At 43.1% G+C, this 21,675-nt stretch overlaps 1 protein-coding gene across 1 annotated transcript in view; it reads left to right on the plus strand.

Annotated features, from left to right (window-relative positions):
- LOC143723384 (coiled-coil domain-containing protein 148-like) overlaps positions 1 to 21,675 on the plus strand; it is a 278,157-nt gene that overhangs the window by 21,687 nt on the left and 234,795 nt on the right. The window contains exon 3 of the mRNA XM_077215748.1: positions 1,698 to 1,819. Coding sequence (XP_077071863.1) covers positions 1,698 to 1,819 — 122 coding nt within the window. The remainder of the gene's footprint in view (positions 1 to 1,697; positions 1,820 to 21,675) is intronic.

Genomic DNA, 21,675 nt, shown 5'->3' on the forward strand with positions numbered 1-21,675 from the left:
ACTAGAAGATGTGCCCATACTGCTAGTCTTTTCATCAAGTTAATTTGTGTGATTAGGTACACTGAGCAGCTGAGACAGATCAGCTTATTTGTGAATCTATCTTTAGTGGTTGGGATAACTGTGCTACCTGGCCGATAACGCAGAGTGATATGGCAAATGTCAGCAGTAGCCTACTTAGAATACACATTATGATCAGTGACATCCACTGGTCATCACTTTGTGGTAGAATATCTATATCATATATAAGAAAAATTAAAACGTGTTAATTAGACAAAGGTCAGAAAAAAACCTGGTATTACACTTGAATTTTTTTTTGGCTATGGCTATGGCTATATAATTATGGCTAAGCCCCTGCCTGTCACTCACATGAGGCTGCAGCAATAGCAAACGACAACAATCCAATCAATTCCCGCCCCAACATTTTTTCTTGTTAAAGAAGCGTTGCACTCAAATATACATCACGATAGAGAGGAAAAGACTAGAGCAACATCCGTTTCATGCTGATTTTAACATTTTATTCAGAAAATGATCTGTAAGCCTTACCATCTGTCATTCATTCCCCATAGCAACTATGAGGTGTAGGGTTGGGTATCGGATGGGTTTTATCCGATACCAGTACCTACTCGGTATTTTTTAAACGGTTCCGGTGCTTAAACGGTTCTTGAAACGGTACTTAAGAAAACGAAACCGCACACACTTTGTCAAAAAATAATACCCTTTTATTTACAGGGCCAAACTGGACACAAATTTAACTTAAATCTTTAAACAATATAAATACAAGTAACATATGGTGATAATAAATAAACCAATATAAAATAAAAATTCACATTTACATGATATCAAATAAAACAATATTGTATCAAACAATGTAATAATACTGGAGATTAATAGAGATTACTACCAGGGTAATCTAATCTCGACATGGCTACAGGTTCCCATGTTTTGTCTGCTTGAACCAGTCATGTAAGTTATCTGGTCATTGTACTAGTTACGGCAGCGCTTAGCTTGGCGAGTTTGGTATTTCGTTCCCACTGCGTCATAGCTACGCAGCGTTGAGTGAACCTTTGAAAGAGAACATCTCTGGTTACTGGTGTAACCTATGTTCTCTGAAAAGGGAACGAGACGCTGCGTTCGCTGCCAAGCTCCTCGAGCTGCCGACAAGCTTCCTTTTTCGCCTGAGAAATCTGAGGAGCAGATGGTGTGCGCGCTACTATAATATGAGGCGGCGCCCGCACCATGAGCCAATGGATTGGCGTGATTCTTTATGGGCTTCAGACAATCGGCACACCCAGAGGGCGTTCTGACGCGTAATTTTACACGTGAAATGCAGCCAAACCTTGGAGCATTTTGTCTTCGGCATCTTCATTAATCCCCTCGCTATCAGCAGACGTTCCAGGAGTCTCCCGCATATTGATAACGGCTCCCTGATGCTCGCAAATTAGTTAAAATCTCCCGGAATCTAGAGTGAGCGAGCAAGAGGTGCAAATAAGTGTGTCAATTATGAGACTGATTACACCTCTGCTGCCTGCAAAATCACTTCTCTACAGACATTCATGAATCCTACAGTTTAGTTTTGTTCTGTGCACAGACTATAAATATAAATTCAGATATAAACTATGAGCTGATTAATTGATTACAATTTACTAATTAATTACATATGCAATATTTTGTTTATTGTATGTTTTTGAATCACCTAGAAAAGTTGGCTCGAAGAATACAAGTGGGACTGGGAGACTCACAATGCAAACTGATCCAATATGAGCAAATGCAGGCCATGCTAGAGGCAAAACGCCTCTCCTCTCAGCTCTCTCAACAGAAGGTATTGAATGTGTTTTGCTTTTTTGATTGCATACCTGTGTTAATTTCTATGATCCCAAATAGATCAATAATAGAAATGCAATTATAAATGAATGATAAAGCTTTCATGGATTGTGATGTTTCATCATCCTTTATGAGAGTTGTTAAAGTTTCAAGGGGTTTCAAAGACCAGGGGCCGTATGTATAAAGCTACTCAGGGTAAAATTTTAGTCTTAAGTGTCAAATATCTAAGAATGATGTAATTTTACCCTTATTCCTACACTTAAGAATAAGTTTGATTCATAAAGGTTCCTAAGTGTTAAAGGGACATTGTGTAGGAATTTCTCCCATCTAGGGGTGAAATTGTATTTTGCATTCAAACGAATTGTGCTCTCCAGCGCCTCGCTTTTTCAAATGCGTGTTGCATCTATGGTAGCTGTTACAGTATGTGCCAAAAAGCTACGACAGGATGTCTTCTAATAGCACTTTGTCGAGTTTTCCTTCGGGTGAACAGGTTTGTTATTTCAAACAAACTGCAACTTGACACAACGATCAAACGAATGTTACAGTATGAATAATAACAGTGCAATGCAGCCTTTTAAACTTGCCGGCGGCAATGACAAGCGCCTATCACTGCTCTGCTCCTCCGTTTCTGCTGCTTTCAGTTACGTGCCGCTGGCTCTAAACGAAAACGCGTTGTGGAAACGCGTTGGCCTAGTACTTTTTGACCCTCTCTTCTATTATAGTTCCCTTTAAGGAACGTCGAGCTGCGTGAAACGCTGCGGGAACGCCTCTTGCGTTGTGCGTCATGAAGCACGTATGGAATCAGCCCAATGGCGAGACGGAACGTCACGAGTGACGTCATCTACCAGGAAACTATAAAACACACCCCTGAACACAATGGCGACAGCTTCTGTTGTCTTCAGCAAGCGCTCTGTGTGTGAATCTGTCCCTGTGTTTTTGTCTGTTCTTAGTGATTGCTAGGCAGGAGTTTTTCACTTAAAAAACTATATATATATATTCACATATATCAGTATGACGAGCGAGCAGCAATACAGAAAGTGTGTTCCCCCCTGTACTCGTTTTCTCACGGGTGGGGATACACACGATCTGTGTGTTGTTTGTTTGGGAGTGCAGCATGCCCAGTCAGCTCTCGAGGGGGCTGATTGTGAGCATTGCGAGCGTTTTCCATTAAGAACGCTCCGCTCTCGCCGATCACTCTTCGAGGAGAGTTATTCGGTTCGCGCTCCCCACGGCTCGGGTCCCGCTTCTGTCGAGGCAGAGCGGCGGCGCCTGTCGTGGGGATCGCAAATGGATCTGTCAGCGGGGTTTGAGACGGGCTCTGCCTTATCTCAGCCTTTACCTGCCAGTTCCAGTGCCTCAGTTCCGGGTGTGGAAGCACGCATTGCGGTTTCTTCCCCCCAGGCTGAGGCACCAATACTGCAGCTGTCCAGTTCTGAGGAGCTGGATGTTGTCAGTATTGAGACAGGGGATGTTGAGGACTCATCACCTCATTCCCCTGAACACGAGGAGCTTATGGAGGTGCTCACTCGTGCTGTGTCAAAACTAAGCATTGAGTGGCCAGCTGTTAGGCAGGAATATGTTTCTAAAAGCAAGCTTGACAAACGATTTTTGCCTTCCCGCGTTCAGCCTCCATGGCGGTGCCTTCCGTTTCTTCCCGATCTCCACACCGAGGTGTCGAGGTCGTGGAAGAGACCCGCCTCTTATCGTGTGTTTAGCCCCCAGACTTCCTCATATTCTAATATATCGGGGGCTAAGTTATATGGTTATGGGGCGATGCCCAAGGCGGAGGAGACTCTAGCTAGCCATCTTCCTGCTGAGTCTTCCTCATCTCTTAAGGCACCAGCTTTACCCACCAAGCCTCTCAGAAATACTTCGGCTCTGGTGGATAAGGCTTATTCGGCGGCTGGTCAGGCTTCGGGGTGTCTGCACACGATGTCAATATTGCAGGCATACCAAGCCGATCTTTTAAAAGATATGAGTGAGAGTGAGGAGGTCAGCACTGACGTGGTTCGAGAACTGCGTCAGGCTGCAGATTTATCTCTGCGTGCCACCAGGGAATCGGCTAAACTAATGGGCCGTTCTATGGCAGCCCTGGTGGCCGCAGAGAGACACTTGTGGCTTAATCTGTCTGATATGAAGGATAAAGAGAAAGCTTTTCTTTTGGATGCTCCACTTTCTCCATCTGGTTTATTCGGTGACGCGGTAAACACAGTCATAGATAAATTTCAGGAAGAAAAGAAACAAGCTGCAGCTTTTCAAAAATTCCTCCCACTTAAAGTTCATGTCCCAGGGTCTGCTGGGCGAGGGCAGACCAAGCCGTCGACTAGCTCCTCACATAGGGCGCAACAAAGGCAGAGTGTCGCGTCTCGTGGCCCCCCCTTATAAACAGTGGGAACAGACGCGACAGTCTCAGGCGAAGCCTTCTAGTGGTAAGACTGATCTGAGGACAGTCATTATGGCTAGGAAGGCTTCGTCTAATGGTGCGTTCACACCGGACGCAAATAGCGCGTCAGGCACGAGTGATTTCAATGTTAAGTCAATGCAAAGACGCGTTACGCGCGTAAAAAATTCCTGCGGCGCGAATGAGGCGTAGAGCGCGGCGCGGTAGACGCGAATTCGCCTCATTCGCGCGTCAAGTTCGCGCGAATGGCGCGAATTAAGCGTCTGGCGCGTTAAGCGCGTTACGCGCGAATGATTTAGTTAGTGCTATTTGTGCATTCACGCGTTTGACGCGATTTCGCGTCTGCCGCCCGAGTTGAAAAATCTGAACTTCTGCGTCAATTCGCGCCGCGTTAACCAATCAGGAGCCTAGCTGCTTGCTGCTGTCACGTGGTGAAGTATCTGGATGCTTCAATAAATTATTTTGTAATATGACTGTGGTTCTAATGCACAACAAAGCAAATATTTTATCACATAAAACTTGGTTTCAATATATGAGACATTCATTTTGTATTGAATGCTATTTATTCCATATCTAGATTATATGAAATATTATTATAATGTAAAGACAACCAACATACTGCATAAGTTCGTGTCTGGACAGTGTTGTGTGAGAGAGAGAGAAAAATCACAGGACAGATTAATCACTTTTGGAGGCTGGCTCCATTTATCATCAAAACAAAAATAAATGACAGATTAGGTGGATGAGGGCGAGGGTGATCCTCGCTCCAATGCGGGACAACAGGTCATCAAGCTGGGCGCGGGACAGGCGGAAGTACCGCTGAAAGCCGCCGTCATCCAGGCGCAGCTCCTGGAGCGAGCCAATGGTGAAACTCGCCACACTGGGTTCGCCTTCGAAGGGTCTGGTGGACACAAATACGGCGACGATTACCCCTACGCCGCCGTTCTGCTCTCTAGAGCAAATACAGAGCGGTGACTCTCTCGATGAATGCTCGATCAACATAAAAAAGATGGCCGCCAACGGGTTTCGATTCTGACGTAAATTTCGCTTCAAACTTTTGTTTTTACGCGCGTCAGTTTCACTCTTGACACGCGAATTAACACAAAGTGGTCAAGCGTCAAACTAGACGCGGTAGACGCGAATTTGACGCGCTATTCGCATCCGGTGTGAACGCACAGTAAGAAGTCCTGACGCCACTGGTGTCAGGATGCTGAGGGTGGTCCCCACCGTGAGAGGGAGGTGTTCACCGCTTCAGACGGTGCCCGTTCTCTCACGGTGCCCTCAGGGGTCCCTTCTGCCAACCCCGCCTTCGTGTCGGGGCGCAGACGGGCCCAGCGAGCGCTTTCCCGAGGGACGCTCGCCCCCTCTGAGGAGGGGTTTAGAGCAGTCAGACCAGTTGTCCCCTGCTGGTGCGCCGTTACAGGACGCTGTGTCTGCTGCTCAAAATATTCCAGAGGCCAGCCTCGAGAGGCTGGTACCCTTAGTAGATTTTCTGGCAGAGTGGAAAAGTCTTCCAAAAATATCTCAGTGGGTTCTGCATTCGATAGAAAGGGGTTATGCCATTCAGTTCAGATCTCCTCCTCCTCGATTCAACGGGGTGAACAACAAGAGATGACCTTTTCACCTTTCAACAAGAGGTGAAAACGCTCCTTCAAAAGGAGGCTATAGAACGGGTTCCTCCTCCCAGCGAGGAGTCAGGTTATTACAGCCGATATTTCATCGTTCCAAAGAAGGATGGGGGGTTGCGTCCAATTTTAGATCTGCGCCTATTAAATCGTGCTGTAGCCAAGCTCAAATTCAAGATGCTTCTGCTAAAGCAAATCATGTCACAAATCAGGTCCGAGTTCTGGTTTGTCACGATAGATCTGAAGGACGCATACTTCCACATCTCCATCCTTCCGCAACACAGGAAGTTCCTGAGGTTCGCTTTCGGGGGCGAAGCGTACCAATATCGTGTTCTTCCGTTTGGCCTAGCGCTCAATCGCAGAAGCAAGCGGCACGGCATCGAGATGTCGTCCTCGCACACATATCTCCATCACAGATAACATCTTTTCTGGGGGTACTATGGGATTCTGTGGCAATGCGGGCTCGCCTGTCGCCTGCCCGCATCGCTTCGATTCTCTCAGCTGTAAAAAGAGTAAAGCTAGGCCAGTTGCTCAATGTAAAGCAGTTCCAGAGACTGCTGGGTCTGATGGCAGCAGCGTCCAGGGTTATACCCTGCGGCCTGCTGTACATGAGACCATTACAGTTGTGGCTCAGGACCAAGGGGTTCTCCCCGAGGGGAAACCCCCTCCGCGTGATCAAAGTTACACGGAGTTGTCTCCGTGCTCTGATCATGTGGAGGGATCCTTGGTTTCTGTCCCAGGGACCTGTGTTGGGAGCTCTTTGTCGTCGTGTAACGCTAACGACAGATGCTTCCCTCACAGGCTGGGGGGCGATCATGAGTGGTCGCTCAGCCCAGGGTCTGTGGCAGGACCATCATCGATTTTGGCATATAAATTGTCTAGAGATGTTGGCAGGGTTTCAGGCTCTGAAGCACTTCCTGCCAGACCTGAGAGGTCATCATGTTCTTGTCCGGTCCGACAACACATCGGTGGTCTCTTACATAAACCATCAGGGGGGTCTGCGCTCTCGCCCGTTATACAATCTGGCTCGCCGGATCCTTCTATGGTCCCAGGGGAAGCTTCTCTCATTGAGGGCGATTTATCTCCCGGGGTATTTAAATCAGGGAGCGGACATCCTGTCGAGGCAGGAGCCGAGGCCCGGGGAATGGAGACTCCACCCCGAGGTGGTGGAGCTCCTTTGGATGCAGTATGGTCGTGCCGAGGTAGACCTATTTGCGTCCAGGGAGACATCACACTGTCCACTGTGGTTTTCTCTCAGTCATCCAGCCCTGCTGGGGTTGGACGCTATGGTGCAGGCGTGGCCGAGGTCACGCCTGTACGCCTTTCCCCCGATTGCTCTGCTCCCAGGAGTTCTGGAGAGGGTTCGCCGGGACGGGGTCAGTCTATTATTGGTAGCCCCATTTTGGCCGGCCCGAGTATGGTTCACGGACCTAGTGTCTCTTCTAGACGGCTCTCCTCTGGAGATTCCGATCAGGAGGGACCTTCTCTCTCAGGCGAGCGGGTTGATACTTGATACGATTTTCCAGAGTTGTGGAAGCTATGGGCTTGGCCTCTGAGGGGGCCCAGCTCGTAGGGGCTGGTCTCTCAACCGAGGTTGTTGAGACCATCCTTCATTCCAGAGCTCCTTCCACGAGGAGGTTATATGCCTTGAAGTGGAGGCTCTTCACTTCTTGGTGTGGAGAACACCTGTTGGACCCAGTTAACTGCCCAGTGGGTGCAGTGCTTGAGTTCCTGCAGGAGCGTTTCTCCTCAGGGCTATCCCCCTCCACACTAAAGGTGTATGTGGCGGCACTGGCTGCTTACCATGTCCCTTTCAGTGGAGTCTCTCTGGGGAGACACCCATTTATAACTCGCTTTCTTCGTGGTACTTTGAGGCTGAGGCCTGTAGTCCGCATGAGGGTGCCAGCATGGGACTTAGCTATCGCCCTAGAAGGTCTTTCCCTAGCTCCCTTTGAGCCTATTGAAGAAGTTGCTGATAAGTTTATTACTTTGAAGACTATTTTTCTCCTTGCCATTTCTTCTCTTAAGAGAATCGGAGATATTCAGGCTCTCTCGGTTGGTCCTTCGTGTTTGGAGTTTTCACCTGGGATGGTGAAGGCTTTTCTCCACCCCAGGCCAGGTTATGTCCCTAAGGTTCCTACCAATGTGGCCAGACCTATAGTTCTGCAGGCCTTCTGTCCTCCTCCTTTTACATAATCTGATCAGGAAAAACTTAATCTGCTCTGCCCTGTTCGGGCTTTAGATGCTTACGTCCACAGAGCTGCTCTGTGGAGAAAATCAGAACAGCTGTTCGTTTGTTTTGGACCACCTAAGAAGGGGTCCCCAGTGTCTAAGCAGAGGATGAGCAAGTGGGTGGTTGAGGCCATCTCACTTGCCTATGAGTCGGTTGGTCAGCCTTCACCTTTGGCTGTCCGAGCTCACTCTACCAGGAGTATGGCGGCTTCCAAAGCCTTATTGTCAGGAGTCTCCCTCCAGGACGTTTGTGATGCGGCAGGCTGGTCCTCACCGGATACTTTCGTCAGGTTTTATGACCTAGACCTCAGCTCCACCCCTGGGGCGCAGGTGCTTTCGGCTGAATTTAATCTTTGATTCACACAGTCGGTCACTTGCTCTTATGGCGACGTGGGTATTAGCGTTCCCGCAGCGTTTCACGCAGCTACGTATGTAACCCTAGTTCCCTGAAGGAACGAGACGCTGCGTGTCGTTGCCATATTCCTGGCATTCCCTTGATCGACTTGCTTCAGAATTTTTCCAGAAGCTGTCGCCATTGTGTTCAGGGGTGTGCTTTATAGTTTCCTGGTCGATGACGTCCCTCGTGACGTTCCGTCTCACCATTGGGCTGATTCCATACGTGCTTCATGACGCACAACTCAAGAGGCGTTCCCGCAGCGTCTCACGCAGCGTCTCGTTCCTTCAGGGAACTAGTGTTACATACGTAACCCGGTACGTTTTTCAAGATGGCGGAACGAAGCCTCCGTGGACCTACCCGTCACATGTATATAAAAATGGGAAAGAGAATCTGTTTCAAAATTCAAAGTTCAGTTGAAAGATCAACCTGTTACTCAACGTGGCATCTTGTCTACTGTTGCTTCTGTTTATGATCCTCTTGGACTTATTGCACCAGTGGTGTTGAGTGGAAAAGGAATATTGCAGGATGTGTGTAAACGTGGTAGTGGATGGGATGACCCTCTATCGAAGGATCTTGATCTAAGGTGGGAGCGATAGAGACAAGATTTAAACCATCTGCAGAAAAAAGATGTACCGCAAACATATGCACCATCTAGTTTCGGAAAGGGTATTCAAGTTGAATTGAATCACTTCTCTGATGCTAGTGTATGCAGTATGCTTAAGAGAGAACTGGACTATGCTGTTTTCAAGGAGATGTTTTGGACAGATTCGAAAGTAGTATTGGGATATATAATTAATGAGGCACGCCGATTTCATACTTTTGTTGCTAATTGAGTACAAAGAATACACCTCAGTACAACTCCCTAGCAGTGGAAGTATGTTCCAATGGAGGAAAACCCTGCTGATCATGCATCCAGAGGTTTGCCAGCAAAGGTGATACTCACCTCAAACTGGTTCACTGGCCCTAAGTTTTTGTGGGACAAAGAAATGTCTGGACCAGAGGAACATGTTCCTGAACTTCTGCTTGGAGATCCAGAGGTAAAAACATGTTGTACTTTGAATATTGATTGCACAAAAAATCTGAGCTTGATAGATCTTCTGTAAAAGTTTTCTTCTTGGTCAAAAGCAATCAGAGCTGTAGCTCGTCTTTTAAGGAGAGCTAACAAAGACAAATCTAATCATCTCAGTACCGTGTCTGAGCGACAAAAGGCAGAACTTCATATAATCAAATGTCTGCAAGATAGTTCCTACAAGGAATCTGAGAGGGATAAAGAGTGGAAGAAGTATCTCATCTCGCAGTGCATTGTACTCTCTTGACCCCTTTCATGGATAAAGATGGTGTACTCAGGGTAGGAGGTAGACTTTGCTGTTCAACCTTTCCAGACTCCGTAAAACATCCTATAATAATCCCAAGAAATCATCAGATCACAAAAATGGTTGTTGCTCACTTTCACAACGAAGTTGCGCAGCAAGGGAAAGGATTTACTAGAAACTAGATAATATCTAATGGGTTTGGATACTAGGGATCAACAGAATTGTGACATCCTGTATTAGGAGTTGTATTATTTGTAGAAAGCACAGGCTACCTGTTGAAGGACATAGAATGGCTGAACTTCCCAAAGAGAGAGCGGTTCCATCACCTCCGTTTACATACGGGCATGGATTCCTTTGGCCCATTCCTTATCAAGCAGGGCAGAAGTGTTCATAAACGATATGGTTTTCTTTTTACTTGTTTCAGTTCCCGTGCTGTACACATTGAGATGCTTACTCATATGACAGCAGATTCTTTCATCAATGCTCTGCATTGTTTTATTGCCATGAGAGGCACTGTGCAACAGATAAGGTCCGATCAAGGAAGCAATTTCGTGGGAGCAAAAAATGAGTTGAGAGATGCACTTAAAGAAATGGATGTGGAAAGAGTAAAAACCTTCCTATCAGAGAAGCAATGTGACTTCATCATGAATGCACTGCATGCAAGTCATGCTGGCGGTGTGTGGGAACATCAAATTAGGACAGTAAGATCTGTGCTAAACGTTACTCTTGCACTTCATCCGGAAAGGTTAAATGACTCCTCTTTACAAGCTTTTTTGTATGAAGCGATGGCCATTGTGAATAATAGGCCGCTTACTGTTGATTGCCTGACTGATCCTCAAAGTCTAGCACCAATCACTCCAAATCATCTGCTTACGTTAATATCGACTACTGCTTTGCCTCCATCAGAAAATTTCGTCAGGGAGGATGTATTCGCATGGAAAAGATGGAGACATGTAAAGTATTTAGCGGAACAATTTTGGAGTCGCTGGCACAAAGAGTATCTTGTGAATATAGCCGCCCGACAAAAGTGGAACGCGTCAAAGAAAAATCTTCAAGTTGATGATCTTGTTATAGTCAAAGAAGAGGAAATGCCTAGAAACGAATGGAGGCTTGGCAGAATAATGGAAAAATGATTTTTAGCGACGACGGGCTTGTAAGAAGAGCCAAGATTTCTCTAGGCGACCCAAAGATTGATGCAAAAGGTAAGCGTGTTAACAAACCTTCCATAATTGAAAGACCAGTGCAAAAACTCATTTTATTAATGGAGGGATATTAGTTTGTCTTTTTTTTCTCTCATTTGAAAGTTTCTCAATGAGATAAGGAAAGGTTGAGTATCATTTTTAATATTTGTAAACTCATGGTTTAGAATTTTAAAGTTGGTTTAAAGTCAAATTGTATAAAATAAAAAAACAAACATAAAAATAAAAAAGATAAACCCCCCAAAAAATGTGTAAAGATAAAAGGAGAAATAAAGGGAAATTATTAGTGCTTGTATATTTGGTGTGAGATTTGCACTCATAATTTGGTGGGAGTGTTAATAACTTTGTTGTTTGCCTTGAAATATACAAATAATATATTCCTCAAACGATTTATTTATTGTTTATTTTTGTATGGTATTTAATTTTTTATTTTGTTTCATTTGTGTTGTGGTAACAGAGGTCTTTTATTTTGAAATTCACTCACATGAGCGGATATAATGCGCATATGGTCAGAACATTTCAGTATGGAACGAGACCCAGGCATACATGGTTATGGTATCAAAGGTTTACGGTTTGCAAGGAGTTTAAAAGGATTTAGCTCCTGGTTTGAATGGAGAACCAAGGTATGATTAACTTATAGACTTCCTGTTATCTTTATGTCTTTGTTTTGATTTATATTATTTGTATCAAGATTACTTATTGGTTGTTGCTTTGTATAATGTTTAAGTCATTAATTTTACTTTTTTTTTGATGGATGTTTATTTCAAGGTTTATTCATTTTGGTATTTTGTTTTGCTTATGTACAAGCTTTTACGTTGATTCTCAACGAACATGGTGTCCAACGGTGCTATTATCTGTGATAACGGACATTCGAATAAAGTGTGGGAATCATCAGTCAAAGAGTCCAATCTTTCTTGAACCAGGCAGCTACAAACATAAGGTACTGAGAAATATGAGAGAAGTGCAGAGAAACTGTTAAATAGTTTGAGTGTATCCATGGTTCAGCAGAAAACAGAGAGTCAAGAAGTCAGCGAAAGTGCCTTGTTCCAGAGTGGCTTGCACTTACCGATGCAATGTACTGTCAATTATCCATTTTCCGATTTCCCACAGAAACGTGCCGCGAATGTCAGAATCCGAGTGGCGGATGATTTTCACCCGCGGAATCCTGCCGCAAATCCCGCTTATAGCCGAAGTGGAGATCGATGGATCAGTTTGTATGCAGAGCCGAGCCTGCTTGCAGAGCGCCAAGCCGTCAGTTTCAAATAACAAAACTGGCTATTACCACATGCTTCAATGTGTGCTGGAAACAAGCCACAATGCAGCTAGAGATGGATCTCTGTGTTATCCTGATTCGAAAACCGTTGCCACAGATCTAGGCTGAAGACAAGCCACACTGCAGCAGGTCAATTTAGGCTGAAGACCAGGTGGAGTAGACCGAGATCCTCGCGAAAACAAGCAGGTAGGCCTCAGACCAGGTGGAGTAGGCCGAGATCCTCTCGAAAACAAGTAGGTAGGCCTCAGACCAGGTGGAGTAGGCCGAGATCCTCTTGAAAACAAGTAAGTAAGTCTCAGACCAGGTGGGGTAGGCCGAGATCCCTTTCGAAAACAAGTAGGTAGGCCTCAGACCAGTTGGAGTAGGCTGAGATCCTCTTTAAAACAAGCAGGTAGGCCTCAGACCAGGTGGAGTAGGCTGAGATCCTCTCAGAATAGCTGTAGCCAGATAGCATAGGGTTTAGTGTGCGCTGGAAGCAAACCACGATGCAGCTGGAGATAGATGTTGTTGTCTTGCTGTAAATCCTGTTTCAAGAACCCCTGTCACAGATCTAGGCTGAAGACAAGCCACACTGCAGCAGGTCCCTGGGCTGCAGCATGAAGATAGGCCTCAAACCACATAATAGGCCAAGATCTTTTCTTCCTGAAGGAAATGGACCCATCCCCTCTTCCCCCACATTGCCATATTTGACAAAAAACACAACACTTTGTTTTTATTGTGAGTATACACAAAAAAAATAGACACTTAACAGGATCGAATGATGTATAACACTTATATGTAAGATCAAAATCAATAGAGTATTTTGATTCTCTTTTGCACTGATAAGAAAAAAAGTGAGCTGGTATCGCCGCCGATATCGCCGACCCCAGAGGGTTAATTCTGAAAAAACAGAGATTCTAATTATTGGACAAAAAACGTCCTCACATACTAGCCTAGAAAACTGTCTAACCCTTGATAGCTGCACTGTCAAGTCTTCGTCGTCGGTTAGGAACCTAGGTGTGCTCTTTTGATTTCAATCTTTCATTTTAAAGTCACATGTCTAGTATTTATAAAACCGCATCTTTATGCTCTCAATGACAAATGCGGAACAGTTAGATAATATTTTCATGACATCAAGGTTAGATTATTGTAATGCTATTATAGGTGGTTGCCCTGCACGCTTAATAAACAAACTTCAGCTGGTCCAAAACGCAGAAGTATGACCATATTAGTCCGGTTCTGTCAACACTGCATTGGCTCCCTATTAAACATCATATACATTTTTAAATATTGCTGATTACTTGCAAAGCACTAAATGGTTTAGCTCCCCAGTACTTGAGCGAGCTCTTAACGCATTATAGTCCGTCACGTCTATTGTAATCTCAAAATTCCAGTCAGTTGATAATACCTAGAATATCAAAATCAACTTTCTGGCGGTAGATCCTTTTCCTATTTAGCACCAAAACTTTGGAACAGTCTTCCTAACATTGTCCCGGAAGCAGACACACTCTGTCAGTTCAAATCTAGACAAAAAACACATCTCTTTGACCTAGCATACACATAACACATTATAGACTACTATAATTCAATGATAGGCTGCATAGATTAGGTCAACCGGAACCGGGAACACTTCCCATAAATCCATAAACCCCTTGCAACCAGGTGTTTAATCCAATTTAGAGCGGCAAAGCGATTATGCGCATCCCATGCACAGAATGATGCACTTGAAGCAACGCGAAGTCACAGCGTGCAGCACTTCGCATTGAAAAGTTCAAAGCACAAAGCTAAGAGATATTTGATGCTTAGTGTATTATAATCTATGCAACAGTTTATTGAGCCTTTTCTTTTAACAGTTTTAAATTTCATTTACAGTCCGCATGAAGAACAATTCATAGAGCTTTCTTCTCCAGTGCTGTAAACTAACAGACACCTGAGAGAAAGGAATATGATTTAGAAAACGCAACAAACTCCAGCAAGATTAAGTCATTTTATACAAACCATAGACCTTTATCTACAAATATGTATATTAATGGAAAGTAATAATGGGAACATTGAACTTGAAGAGAGTGTCATCGTTCTAATGTCATAACCGAACGCAACGCGCTGTTTGAATGCTGAATGGAGAATGACTGAGGAGATGAGTTTCCATTAACTTTAACTTAACGACTCAAATATAAATTTTAACCTCACATTATGCTATCGAATGACTTTAGAAGTCTTGGAATATAGTGCATGAAAATTTTATGGTGCTTTACAATGTTTTTTATGCCTTTAGTGGGGCTTAACATTAACAGAATAGTATTTGTTTGTATTTATTTATATAGCACATTTAAAAACAGCAAACAGGGCTGACCAAAGTGCTGAACAATACACAAGATAAAGAACAAAGACAAACCACACAATCATGACAGAAGCTCACAATGAATTAAAAGCTAAAGAAAAAAAATAGGTTTTAAGAGAGGATTTAAAAACAGTTACAGATTGAGCAGCTCTGATGTAAACCGGAAGGCTGGTCCACAGCCTAGGGCCAGCAACAGCAAAGGCTCTGTCCCCTCTATTTTTTAACCTAGATCTGGGGACAGACAGAAGTCTCTGATCACCAGACCTCAGGTTTCGTGTGGGGTTGTGTGGACAGAGTAGCTCAGACAAATAGCTCGGTGCCAGATTATTTACGGATTTAAAAACAAATAAAAGAATTTTAAACTCGATTCTAAAATGCACAGGTAGCCAATGCAGAGATTTTAAGATAGGTGAAACATGATCAAATTTGCGTTTTCTTTTGAGGAACTTTGCAGCAGCGTTCTGTACTAATTGGAGACGCGCAATAGACTGTTTGGGTATGCCGAAGTAGAGAGAGTTGCAATAGTCCAACCGCGATGTAATGAGCGCATGGATTGCAATCTCTAGTGTTTTCTCAGAAAGGGAGGATTTAATTTTAGAGAGAAGACGTAACTGAAAAAAGCAAGAACTAATCACCGCATTGATTTGTTTTTCAAATTTCAGGTTTTGATCCCAGAGAACACCTAGGTTCTTAATGCAAGATGACTTTGGATCAAGATAGTCCAGATCAATGTTGCTGCTATTATAGTTGTCATGGGTGCCAAAGACTATAACCTCGGTCTTGGATTCATTCATAAATAAGAAGTTTTGAGAAAACCACATTTTTACTTCCTCTATGCATGCAAAAATACATTTTAGTGCAGTATCTTTGTTGCGTTTCAGAGGGAAATAAATTTGTGTATCATCTGCATAGCAGTGAAATGATACGCCATGCTTTCTGAAAATGGAGCCCTGAAATAGTGGAGTTCTGAAATAGTATGCACAATATCGGACCTCACTGAGAAGCTGCAGCCCTGGCGGGAGGTTTTTTGGTGTGGCGGACCACCACGGCAGAATGAATGTAGCAGAAACACTGTAGTCTCTCTGTTTATCTCGAGGTTAACCCTCTGAGGTCTAGGGTGTTTTTGGGGTCCTTGAGATGTTTTAACATGCCCTGACATTTGTGCTTTTTTCAGTTGCTTATAAACATATTAATTGCAAAGGTGTAATTATACTCTATTTAGCACAAACAGGGCTACCATAATATGTGAGCAAGATGTATGTACATGTTTGTATTTTTGAGAGAATATTGTTTTTGCATGGTTATTGAAAAAACTAAAACTTAAAGTGTCTGAAATAAGGCCACACAACACATACTAAATATGTCCACAAGACTTTTGACTAAATGGGTGTTGTTGCCTAGAATTTTTGCTTCAAAATGATCTGAAAATCATCCTGCCTAATCATTTACACAAAACAATACATTGATTTAAATTTTATAAGACACCTTTTGTTTGGAAAGGCAATGTGCGCTGAGGCGTGTTCACACCTGAGAAGACAAAGGCCGGATAATGTGCCAGCTGCATATTAATGAGCCTTTCACACAGCTGTGTCACTGGGTATCAAAGAATGCGACCTCGGACAAAAGAATATATATATATATATATATATATATATATATATATATATATATATATATATATTACAATTAGAAATTGTAACCAATTACTAATAGGTTACAATTACAACAACAGTTACAATTTTTACAATATTTCAAGTATATTCTTTCTTTGTAAAAAGGTATACATTTTATCATAAGTATTAAAAAAGGTAAGGATTCATTGGTTTGAATATTGGAACAAACACTAACATCTTAGTTGATAATTCAATATACCTACTTTATTTTTGACAAAACATCCCATACTATAGTATATTTAACATATGAGCAGAAATTGGCGAACAAAAGCCTATTTAATGTGACAGTAGTCTTTTTCTTACAGTCAAAACTTTATAATCTATGCAAAACAAATCACGAAATCTTGTCTAAACATTCATATTTAGTCTGTAACATCGTGTTTATGATATTATATTAGCATGTTAATTTGCAGTTTGTTGCTTATACAGACATTTTTTTTCAACATATTTCAGTCTATTTTTACTCATCTTAGTAGGATAGCAATATAGTTTGGATGTGTTCATGTACGTTTACTAATGTAGGTGCGAGAGTGAATGAACGGCACAGAAACACGCGCTGTATAACTAGTAAACAACGCGCTCGCGCCTGTGTCGTTCATTCATCATTTAGCCTACACACAGACACGCAATTCATATTTAAACAGTCTTTTTGCAGTTTACAGACATCGCGATTAGAACAAAGAACTTAAAGGAGAACTCCGGGCAATTTTTAAGTTAATCTTGATCGTTAGACCTTTGTGAGTACTGACTATAGAAAAAAAAACGAACCGGATTGGTGCTTGCTACGCGGAGCTGCAACCGCGAATGCCCAGAGCTCCCACCCAGCTAAAACGGCAGCTATGGGGGCATCGACATAAAGAGCGTTTTTGAGCCTCTTAACAGACACAAAATGCAATTAAAATGTCTGTCCAACATGAACAGGGACCCTACATGTGAACAAGATGCGTTTAGCAACTTAGCCATTGTTTCAACTCACCTAAATAGTCTTTTAGACGGCAAGCTGTAGTCTCGCGCTGCAGTCCCGTGCTGTAGCCGGAAAAGGTAAACAATGTCCAGGTGGGAGGAGCGTTGATCATGTGCGACGAGTCTTCGTACATGGAATGGCATTTTTCTTCAAACGGCCCCGCTGTGTTGAGTGTGTGTAGTCATCCTTGTCAAAGTGTTCACTGCAAATGCGGTAATCTTTAGCGCGTAGTACTTCTATGGGAGTTTGCACATCAAGTTGAAATACAACTAGCCACAAACTGCAGAATCTCAAGGTCATGGAAAGGAAGACGATGAAAATTTAAGCTCTTATATTTTCGCATTCTGTTGTCACAATTCGGAAAGGCACAAACACGAACCATTTCTTCTTCACTTGTAAGCAACTCTGATCATAACTCGTCGCACATGATCAACGCTCCTCCCACCTGGACATTGTTTACCTTTTCCGGCTACAGCAAGGGACTGCAGCGCGAGACTACAGCTTGCCGTCTAAAAGACTATTTAGGTGAGTTGAAACAATGGCTAAGTTGCTAAACGCATATTGTTCACATGTAGGGTCCCTGTTCATGTTGGACAGACATTTTAATTGCATTTTGTGTCTGTTAAGAGGTTCAAAAACGCTCTTTATGTCGATGCCCCCATAGCTGCCGTTTTAGCTGGGTGGGAGCTCTGGGCATTCGCGGTCGCAGCTCCGCGTAGCAAGCACCAATCCGGTTCGTTTTTTTTTTTCTATAGTCAGTACTCACAAAGGTCTAACGATCAAGATTAACTTAAAAATTGCCCGGAGTTCTCCTTTAAGAATAAATGACTTACTACATCAGCTGGATCCGTTGCTCCTCGAAATGAAACTACCAGCACTTCTGGTACATTTTCCAGGGTTATTAGTATTATTCCTCACAGTGCAGGGATACGCTGTGTACACAGCGGTAGTAAGATACTTACTAAACTTGATCTGTTTTATAATCCAGCTGGTGGGCGTTGGCATGTTTGAATGGCTTGCCTTAGCTGGAAAGAAAAAGACTGACATCTCTCTTTTCATACAGATTACATAAACTGAGAATATTTGTTTTTTATATAAATTAATCCATTTAAAAGAAGAGAGTTCAAGCTTCATTATGGAAAAACACTCTTGCCTGTATGACAAGTATTCGCGGAATTACAGTTAATTTTCGTACGCGTTTCAGAAGGGACTCACTGACAGAGAGAAGGCAAAACTAGCATCATGTTTATTTTTCTTTATTTGACTAAAAGCACAATACTTTGTTTATATTGTGAGTATACACAAAAAATACACACTTAACAGGATCGAATGATGTATAACACTAACACATAAGATTAAAATCAACAAAGTATTTTGAGTCTCTTTTGCACTGATAAGAAAAAAAGCGAGACTATCGCGCCGGTGCGATAGCAGACCTCAGAGGGTTAACCGCATTCCGCCGGATCCAGGCAGTATCCGGATCTGATGAAGAACCTGCGCCTGGACACGATGACAACGCAGTCCTGAAGTGTCAACTAGTCTCTCCACTGTGAAGGCCTCCTTCCCTCCCTCCTTCCAAACATAAATACGTCATCAACTAGGCTTTATCGTTATTATCGCGGGAAGATTTATTCTTATCGTGAGAAGAATTTTTACCGGTATATCGCAAACGATAATATATTGCCCATCCCTGACACACAAGCAATATAAACATCACAGACACATGCTATTACAGTTGGCTATTACAGCAGGCAAGTTTCCGAATGCCCTAAGTAAAGTTCTGTCATGAAAACTCTCTGGAGATTGGTATGGTAACAGATTGGCATGGTAATGAATATGACAATGTTAATGTATTTGGTCTAGGTGAAATAGATCTGCTACGCTGCAGAGCAAGTAAAGAGACTTGCTAGTGCCAATCCTTTTTTACAGACATTGCTGTGAGCATGTAAGACATGCTGCTGCTGCACATATAACATACATGATTTAACCCCGCAGCAGATCTATACAGGTGGAGCTGAGCAAGCACTAGCATGACGTGAACTGGTTCTGGCATGGCAGGCATAATGGGAACGGGAACAGGCTCTGGCGTAGAGGGTCAGGCATAGTTCGAATTACAGGGGGTACTGGGGGGTACTATACCCCCCAATGAAGACCCAGTACCTCCCAAAGGGACAGAAATATCAGTTTTTGGGGGGTCAGATACTTTTTCTGATATTGTGAAAAAATATAATTAGAGTTACAATGGGCTACAAGTCAACTCCTATTTTCACTGTTGGAACATTTTAATGTAAAGCGATTTCAGACACCTCTATTGTGGACCGTACCATTTTTAACCACGTGACTAGAAGCAACGGAGATAGAGAACGGTTTGCTGCTGACGTGCATGGATAAATGTAAGTTGCTAGCTGACGTCTAGCTTGTTGATTTTACAACCTTCATTTATTAACGTGTTTTGTTCTTTCATTGCTCATGTCACGTCTTCATACATTGAATTACCGGCTACTTACCTGCTACTTACCCATTGAGGCTAGTTAAGTGGACCTTAGTTACCAAGGTTAGTTAGCAAGGTTGGGTAGCAAGATAATTCTCAATTTAAATTAAGCTTTACATTGTGGTGAGGTAAAATCAGGGGCGGAGCTACAAACAACATTATTAGTGTATTAGAGGCGTGGGCGCGATCGAACTGTGTGTGTGTGTGTCAGAGAGAGAGAGAGAGAGAGAGAGAGAGAGAGAGAGAGAGAGAGGCGCGGGCGCGATCGAACTGTGTGTGTGTGAGAGAGAGAGAGAGAGAGAGAGAGAGAGAGAGAGAGAGAGAGAGAGAGAGAGAGAGAGAGAGAGAGAGAGAGAGAGAGAGAGAGAGAGAGAGAGAGAGAGAGAGAGAGAGGCGCGGGCGCGATCGAACTGTGTGTGTGTGTGTGTGTGTGAGAGAGAGAGAGAGAGAGAGAGAGAGAGAGAGGCGCGGTCGCGATCGAACTGTGTGTGTGTGTTTGTCCTATGACTAAATCTGTTCATATTTCCTCAAAACTCACTAGAAGACATCATTTGAGGGGTCTTTTTTTTTTAAAAATCTCCTGGGGTGCAAACCCCCAAGAATTGCTTTTTCACAAAGTACAATTTAATTATAGACAACACCGATTGTTGATAGTGATTACACAGAGAAAGGGTCCACAATTCACAAATTAAGACCCTCACCATCCAAAAACCCAGCTACATCTCTGATTTGACTCCCCCTCCGTGTAATGTAGTATAGAGAACAAAACACATTCAATGAAAACCGTAGCATTTTAAATTATGAATAATGTCCATGGCCCCCTTCCTGAAACCTCATGCCACCCCTTTACCACCCCAGGTGGTAGTATGGTTTTTCATAGTATGCTCCTTAATCACATTAAAGATTGTGTTGATTTGACACTGACTACCATAGACTACAATGGAAAATTGGTTTCTGTTTATACAGTATATGAGAGGGTTGGGTCTTACCTCCAGGTCTTATGAAATCTAAAAATAAACCAAATCAATATTTCATGAAATAGGCAATAGGCTTCTTGAAAAGGTATTACTTTTACTAGTAATTAGAATGGTATTTCAGTGCACTTAACTTCTAACTTTTGGGAGTTGATCAAAACAGTTATTTTTTGGATATATAATAACAATGAGATATTCTGTAGCCTACTGATTATCAGTTTGTCGCATGTTTAGACCTTGTATGTGTGTTGCACAACACATGTTGCACTTGGTGATCACGGTGGGGATTGATATGGTAGTGGACCATGATGGTTATATAAGAAGTGAAGGGGCAGAACACCCCAGTTATGGTGGGGTAATTCGCACTCTGGGGTCAGGGTACTGTGGGATTGCGGGGCCCTTCGTCCGCAAAACCCACAGTAAAAAATGAGCCGCTTGTTTTTCTTAAAATGAAGAAAAAAAACATGATGCACGTTCTGTCTTCTCTCTCAATGTGAAGTTCATTCTGAAACGTGACAGAAAATTATCTGTAACTCAGCCAATACTTGCCACCCACACATGAAAGTAATGTCTTTACAAAGCTTGAAGTCTCCTTTTTTAAATGAAGTAAATCATATAAAAAACAAATATTCTCGGTTTAAGAAATCCGTATGAAAGCAACGACATGTACAGTTTCTCCAGTCCGAGCTCATTAACTTTAATTTGACCACACCCCCACAAGCGCGAGCTGTTCTCATTCAAATGATCCACGTGAAGGAACGCAGAGCTGTTAACGCCCTCATCAGCTCGAAACAAAGAATCACCGACTCCAGTATTTCTCTACTTTTCATCATTTTGGAAGACTGTTTGTGCTGTGGATTTACCTTGGATTTACCTCAGAAGAAGACGTTTTGTCTATGAGAACAATTTCTAAGGTAAGAGACATAATAGTAAGTGTTTTATTGTTGCATAAACTTTACATTGTAGCTACTAAACTGGTGCCAGTTTAAAAT

Source organism: Siphateles boraxobius, unplaced genomic scaffold (genome assembly GCF_051911475.1).
Source record: "Siphateles boraxobius isolate OS27281-9 unplaced genomic scaffold, OSU_SipBor_1 7, whole genome shotgun sequence".
NCBI lineage: Eukaryota > Metazoa > Chordata > Actinopteri > Cypriniformes > Leuciscidae > Siphateles > Siphateles boraxobius.